The 7,516-nt window shown below is 56.5% G+C and overlaps 1 protein-coding gene across 1 annotated transcript; it reads left to right on the forward strand.

Annotated features, from left to right (window-relative positions):
* The first annotated feature begins 1,752 nt into the window (after window positions 1–1,752).
* FEZF1 (FEZ family zinc finger 1) lies at window positions 1,753–7,192 on the forward strand. The gene is made up of 5 exons (XM_088141501.1): window positions 1,753–2,289; window positions 2,648–4,003; window positions 4,095–4,229; window positions 5,179–5,311; window positions 6,906–7,192. Exons 1-5 carry the CDS (start codon window positions 1,753–1,755, stop codon window positions 7,190–7,192), a joined length of 2,448 nt encoding a protein of 815 aa, XP_087997627.1.
* The last annotated feature ends 324 nt before the right edge of the window (window positions 7,193–7,516 follow it).

The following is a 7,516-nucleotide window of genomic DNA, read 5'->3' on the forward strand; positions in this document are numbered from 1 at the left end:
TGTGAGCCTACCAAACTGTGGAACTGTGCACAGAGCAGCCATTCAAAGTTTCTTCTGATCCCAAGGCAACTTTTTTTTCCCAAGAAACAAGATTGGCATCTCCACAGACAAGCAGGGATCTTCACCTTTACACTTCCCAAAGCTTTTCAATGGGGACAAATCGCATTTCCTCTGACACCCACAGCAATTCTATAGGATCCAGGAGTAAGTGTGCTTGAATTGAATACAATTTCCTGTTTAAAGAAATCCAGCATAGGTGCTTGCTGTCCCAACTGTCAAAGTGATCCTCCTCTGCACTTGAGAAAGCAGTTTAGGCCTTCTGTTTCTTGTGGGAAAAGGTGGGACTTGCCCTGTCTAGCTTGCCAGGAATGGAGCTGCTTCAGATTTCTATGGGCTGGGCTGTTCCTAATTTTCTGCCCCCTCAGCCAATTTTCCATGTCCTCTTTGCTGCCCCCTTACTGCCTCTTTGATGAGGAAAGGGGTGGGGGTGGGGAGGGAGGGAGGTTGGTGACTTCCCACTCTTCCCCTTAGGCATTTTCTTAAGAGCCGCAGAGCCAGTAAATCGACTTTGAGAAGGGATTATTCATGCTCCACGCACGGCAGGTTCCTTTCCTTTCTGAGAAGGGGGAAAAAGGACTAAAGGACTTGCAAAGAGGCAGCTCTGAAGGCTTTAAGGAGAGGCAGACTTGGACAGCTCCGCAAATAGTTACCGTGGGAGGCTGGGACCGCGGCTGCTGCTGCTGCTGCTGCTGCTCAGCCCTAATGCAGGTGCTTCAGGCAGTGTTTTCCCCACAACTGCCGGCCATGCACGTTTTGCGCTAAGCAAGAACCGGTTCATAATTCAGTTTGTCCCAGGATTGGATTACTTGAGTAAACGGTGCTTCAGTTAATCATAGTTCAGTAGGAATGCAGTGGTTTTTTTGCAGGGGAGGGTGAGGTGCTTGGAGTAAAGGGATGCGAAGGTAAGCACAAGGCATTATATGCCAGGCACTGTACAGGCAGAAGCGCATGGCGAGTGATCGATGCCCTTGCCCCCCCCTCCCCCCGCTTGTTGCATCAGGGTGCTTAAAGAGGGAATCCGACCCCCTCTGGAGAGGGTGACAATTATAGGTTAGCACAAACCCATCTGCTACAGGGAAGAACTCCCGTAAAGGGTCCCACAGTGAATACCGCCCCCCCCCCCATGAGCTGCCTCCAGGAAAAGAGACACCTGTCAGGAGGCTGAACTCCAAGGAGAGGGTGGCAAAAAGGTGGGGGGCAGAAAGAGAGGGTGGTGCAGATGAGCTCGATCTGAGGAGGGAAAGGAAAAGGCGGCCCACCAACGCAGCAGGGTTGATATGACAGACCCTGATTTTGAGCAGCAACAGTTTCCCCTGTGGTTGCATTAAAAGGTACCATGAGATGTAAATAGTACAATCGTCCAATATAGCCTGGAACTAGTCTTCCCGTGAGCTGTTTTTTTTTTTTTTTTAATTCTCTGCTTTGGGGCCAGGAGGGTTATTGGTTTATTCATTTTTTGGAGAGTCTCTAACACTCCTTTCACAAGACAAAATGCTTGCAGCAGTTCGACCCCCTTAGGCCGAAGTGGCGTGGTCCTCTTGGCCCTCGCCTCTCCTTGCAGTAGGTTAATGTAGCTCTTGGCACGGCTAGCTGAAAGGGCCAGGAGGCGCTAAGGAGGGCTCATCGGAGCTGAAAGGCTCGCACTCAACTGGCCGCACTTCAGGGGACCTTCTTGGGGCCCGTCCCAAGGCTATGGATACCCCATCAGCGCTTTCTGCATGCTGGAAAGAAGAGCGCTCATGTCCAGACAACCAGCGCCAAGGCACCGCCAAGTGTGGGGGGACTCAGACCAGAAAACCAGCGCCACTACAGGGAAGCGCAGCCCCTCGCGTGCAAGGGGGCAATCCCTCTAGCCCTGTCCCACTCAACTCTGCTGCCAAGGGTGCTCGGCACGAGGGGTCCGATCCCTCGCGGGTGGGATGCCCGGTGGGGCCGGCAGCCCCCGCTCCTCGCCTCGCCCCGCCCGCCTGTGTTTCTACCGAGCTGAGCCAGCCAGGCAGCCGCCGTCCCAGGGGCCCGCCGAAGCGCTACGGGAAACGAGCGGGCGAGCCAGCGAGGCAGCGGCGGAGCAGCCAAGGCTTGCTCCCAGGTGCGCCCGCCCTGAAAGGGACAACGGGCAGGCAGCGCAACTTCCCTCCTCGCACGCTCGCTCGCTCGGCGCTGCCCAGAAGCCCGCGCCAGTCCGCCACGGGACCTCTCCCGACGCTGACCGGGTCGCGCGAGGCCTTGGTCTTTTGATGGGGGAGGGGGGAGAAGGAGGAGGATTACCAGGAGTGGGTGGAGGGAGGGGGGGCCGTAGCTCCGAGGCCGCAGATTGATCCTGGTGACGGGAGACGGTTGGCGGCGAGGCGAGGCGAGGCGAGGGGGATCCAGAGCAGGGGAGATCTAGAGAGGGGGAGGGGGCGGGCGAGACGAGCCCCCCCTTTTCTCTGGGAGGAGGGCAGAGGGAGGCGCAGGCACCAATGAAAAGGAGCCAGTGGCTCTCCGGGGTGGGTAGGGAAGGGGGGCTCAACTTCTCTCCCCTTCCTCCTGGTGCCTGTTGGACGCGAATTGAGCAATTATCTAGTTTACCTTCTCTCCTTGGAAGTTAGCGATTGGCGGGATCGTGGCTGCTGCTATTGACCCAACACTTTCCATCGAGAGGGGGGGAAACCGCGAGAGACGCTGCCAAGGAAGAGGAAGAGGAGGAGGGGAGGACCAGCATCCCCCGCCAAGGAAGCACACCGGCGGCGGCGATGGGCCGGCACGAGTCCGTCGGGACGGGCAGGCGGCGTTCGCTGGCCGTCGGGATGGAGACCGCGCCGGAGCTTCTGGTCCCGCTGGCGATGAAGACGCGCAGGGCGCCGGTGGCGGCAGCGTCCGCGGAGGGCTTGAGGTCGGCTTCCAGGGTGGCGGCGGCGGCGGCGGCGGCGGCAGCGGCGCGAGGCTCCCCGCTTGCCGCGCTGTGACCGGGCGCAGCGGGGGCCGAAGCATCCCGAACCGCGCCGACCCAAGCGAGACGCCGGCCATGGAGAAGAGCCGGCAGCAGCAGCAGCAGCAGCAGCAGCCCCAGCAGCAGCAGCCTCCGACGGCGGCCAAGAGCCTGGCCGTCGCGCGGGGCAGCGTGCTGAGCGCGCCCAAGCCCCTGGCCTTCTCCATCGAGCGCATCATGGCCAGGACGGGCCCGGAGCCCCAAGCCGTGCCGCTGCTGCCCCACTTCTTGCAAGCAGGAGGCGGGACCCCCAAAGCGGCTGCAGCCGCGGCGGCGGCGGCGGCGGCGGCGGAGCATCTGAGGCCGCCGCAGCAGCAGCCGCAGCCGGCACTCAGTCTGGGGCCCTCCATCCCTTGCATGATCCCCTTCGTGCCGCTGGCCTACGAGCCCTTCGCCAAGGCGGGCTCCGAGCCCAGGAAGGCCCCCTTGGAGCCGGCCTCCTCCTCTTCCTCCGCCTCGTCCGCCCTGAGCTGCGCGCTCAGCCTGAAACCCCAAGCCGCGGAGCCGCCCCTCGCCCTGCCACAGCAGCCGCCCCATTACAAGCTGGTTCGGCCGCGGGTGATCAAGCACTCCTCCTTCCACGCCTTGGGCGCCCTGGGCTACTTCAGCCGGACGGCCGAGCCGCAGCCGCAGCCGCCGGGCCTGAGCCTGCACCCGGTGGCCTCCTACTTCCTGGGCTCGTCGCTGCCGGCGCCTGCCCTGCAAGACCCGACGGCTCCCAAGACCTACCTGGCCGAACGCAACAAGCTCCAGGCGCTGCCGTCCGGGCCGGAGAAGTACTCGCAGGCGGCCTTCAAGGACCTGGCACAGGCCCAGCTGCACAGCGCCGCCGCCGCTGCGGCCGCCGCGGCCGCCGCCGCGGCTCACCTCCTAGCCTCGGAGAAGCTGCCCTTCAAGGGGGTGGCGGCCGACTTCAGCCGCGGCTCGCCCAGCGCCAAGCCCAAGGTCTTCACCTGCGAGGTCTGCGGCAAGGCAAGTGACCCGCGCGCGCGGCGCCCTCCCCCGCCCTGGAGCAGCGGCGGCGGAGGCCGCCCCGTCTAATCGCGCCGGCTCTCTCTTGCAGGTCTTCAACGCGCACTACAACCTGACGCGCCACATGCCGGTGCACACGGGGGCCCGGCCCTTCATCTGCAAGGTCTGCGGCAAGGGATTCCGCCAGGCCAGCACCCTCTGCCGCCACAAGATCATCCACACCCAGGTAGCGAGCGCGCGCCGGTTCCTGTCTACAGCCTCTCTCCGCGGGGCGACCCCGAAACACCCCCTGCCGGAGGGTCCCTCGCCCGGCTACGGTCAGCCAGGATTCGCCACCCTTCCTGCGCCTTCTTTCCCGCTCCAGGCTCGGGGGGCTCCCCCAATTCTCCCTCTCCTTCCCCTCTGCTTTGTGCGCCTCGCCTAAAAACGGGAGGGGAAAGCGGAAGAGAGGCGAGAAGGTGTGCAGAGGCGAAGGGGGGGGGGGTCTGTCTTGTCTTGCCTCGTTGTCCCTCATTCTTACCCCTTTTCCCTGGAGAATGTCCCCAGTCTCCAAGCCTGAGAGACGACCTCGTCTGAAATGAGGGCCTTCGTTTGCACACCCGATGGGGTGTTCCCGCATTTGGGAAATCTACCCAGTCTTTCTCTAAACGCGTTGGGTGAACTAAGCCACACTATGGTTTCTCTCCAGCTGACAGATAATACAAACACAGCAATTGTGTTTTAATCATCTGGTTTTAGGTTTTCCCGCATTGTGTGAATGAAACTCTACACCAGACACCTCTTCATCACATACGCATGCACGCACACGCAAGCACGAGCCACTGTCCATCATAACCTGGTAACCTCTCAGGGGCTCTACTCGGCCTCCTTTTCTTTGGGAATAAATTCAGTTGCACATTGGTGGAGAGATTCCCAAATCACCCAGACTGCACTGAAACCACAGATTTTCCCCCTTTGGAGCCAGCCTCATCTCATCTCCTCCCCTTTGCTTCCTTTTTGAGAGGGTGGGGCCCCGTTAAAAGAGCCCTTTCGGTAGGAAACCAGGGTTGATTTCAAGCCCGCGGTTGTTGCTCTGCTGTGCACTACAGCCGCGGGATGACCAGGCCCCAGGGCCCGTTCTCCCAAGCGAGCATCTGGATGTAGATCTGCTTTTGATGTTGTTTCTCTCCCCACAGGAAAAGCCCCATAAGTGCAACCAGTGCGGGAAAGCATTTAACCGGAGTTCCACGTTAAACACCCACACACGGATCCACGCAGGCTACAAACCTTTCGTCTGCGAGTTTTGTGGAAAAGGCTTTCACCAAAAAGGTAAACCAAACTGCTGAGAACCGGGTGCCAAACAAGGAATGAATTATTCCTGTGAAACGGAGCCTGAGGCTGAAGTGGGGGCCTGCAGGTTTGTTTCTGGTGGGAGACCTGGGCAGTTCCTTCGGAGTAGACCAGTGGCAAATTCTGCCCTAAAGCTGCCATTCTCAGCCGCAGAGCTGGAATTAAGCGCCGCTGAATTCAGTGGGTCTGATTTTGAAGCAGATTCACTGGGAAATAGGCACTATGAAAATGTAAATGCGGTTTATTTGTTTTTTGCTGTTCATTTCCCAGAGGTGGGAATCCGTTGCTGTCCGTTTCTGCACAAATGGGGGGGGGGACTATATTGTAAAGGAGGTTTTGTATCATATCTAGATCTTTACATTTTATTTTTTGACATATTTAATCGGGCAGGTAGGCAAGGAATTTATTTGAATTTTAAATGTTAAGCATGATTGTAACTATAATTCCACAGAGAAAAGTCAATTAACAGAAGTATGTTTATGTGGAAGTAAGTTTCCACGATTTGGGTGCAAACTTCAAAATACAACATGTCCGAGTATTGATAAAAATGCAATTTCAGTCTACTATCCCTTTCTGGGAAAAAAATGATTTTCCTATTCAGAAATGCCTGATTGTGGCCTACGGTTGCCTTTTTTTTTTTTTTTTTACTTCACTTACTTGAGAGTAAATTCAGAGTCAATGGGATTTATTCCCCACAGAACAAAGTGAACCTTAGGGGCTGTGCCAGCTGCGGAATCTACTCCTCATGCATATCTTTTAAATGATCCCATTTGTTCTGAGAAAATATCCGTTGCCATTTTAGCCAGATCAGTAGAAAAATGGAGGCTGAAATTTTAGTCAGAGTTACCTGGCTAGGAGTAAACCCCTGTTTACAATATCTGTGTAAACATGCATTGTATTTTCACTGGAAAGTTTCAGAGTCTGTTTTTTGGAACTTGGTTCTATCAAAAGTTCAGTTATTTCTTTACTGCCAAATAAGATAAAACGGCTTTGTGCATCCTTGCATACGGATTTAATGTAGAACAAAGTAGTTAAATTTCATTGGTTTGATGCTGCTGCTGCTGCTGCTGCTGCTGCTGCTGCTGCTTATTTCTGAAATAGGGATGCTAACGAAAACGGATTTCACTTGATTTATCTGGGGAACCCTGTGGATCCGGGAGAAATCCATTTAGCAATTAGGCCCAATGCTTTGGGAGATTCGAGTTTGGGGTTTTGCTCTTGGGTTCCAGTTGGTCCCTCCCTGTTCAAGATCACAGTGAAATTCTGTTCTGTGGTGGTGAAGGTTTCTGTTCAAAGAGTAGCAGGCAAGCCACAGAAGCCCAACTTAAATATTTATTGTGGGGGAAACCTGAACACAGGACATGAAGCACAGCAGGTTGTGTGAATGCAACCATCGCGGTTGATAATGCAGGTCTGGGCTTCAAAAGACTATCTAACATATGAGTTGCAGATCTGTGAAAGAGGGGAGCTGAGCTGAGTTGCAGAATCCCCACTCCGTTGTATTATTATTATTATTATTATTATTATTATTATTATTATTATTATTATTATTATTATTCTCTGCTGCTGCTAGGAAACTACAAGAACCATAAGCTGACACACAGCGGTGAGAAGCAGTTCAAGTGCACCATTTGCAACAAGGCCTTCCACCAGGTCTACAACCTGACCTTCCACATGCACACCCACAACGACAAGAAGCCCTTCACCTGTCCCACCTGCGGCAAAGGCTTTTGCCGGAACTTTGACCTCAAGAAACACGTCCGCAAACTGCACGACAGCGGGAGCGGGGGCGCCACCCTGGGGTTGCCTTGCAGCGGCAGCGAGCCAGATCTGCCACCGCCGCTGCTCCACCACCCGTGAAGCGCCCGGTGCGGGCGCACCCTTCCGCACCCGCTCCGCTTCCCTGCCTCTCGCACCCGCTCTGGAGGAAGCTGCGCAGGTGCTGGCAGAGGCAGCGGGACTCAGTGAACTTTGGCTCCTTGGTTGCAGGGGGGGGGGCCAAAAAGACTGCAACAGCCGCCTCCCCCCTCAATTCACGGAGGGTGACACTCCAGGCCCAGGACAACGGTCTGGGCATGTATTTATTGAGCTAGGGGAGCCTTGCCAAATCCAAGGGCGCCTCTTTAACCCAGGAGGCCTCGGTGATATCGTGATATCGTGCTTCTCTCTCGCACTTCTCTCAGT

Source organism: Python bivittatus, unplaced genomic scaffold (assembly GCF_059951505.1).
Source record: "Python bivittatus isolate LINGU-HERP-01145 unplaced genomic scaffold, Pbiv_v1 ctg000330_np1212, whole genome shotgun sequence".
Lineage (NCBI taxonomy): Eukaryota > Metazoa > Chordata > Lepidosauria > Squamata > Pythonidae > Python > Python bivittatus.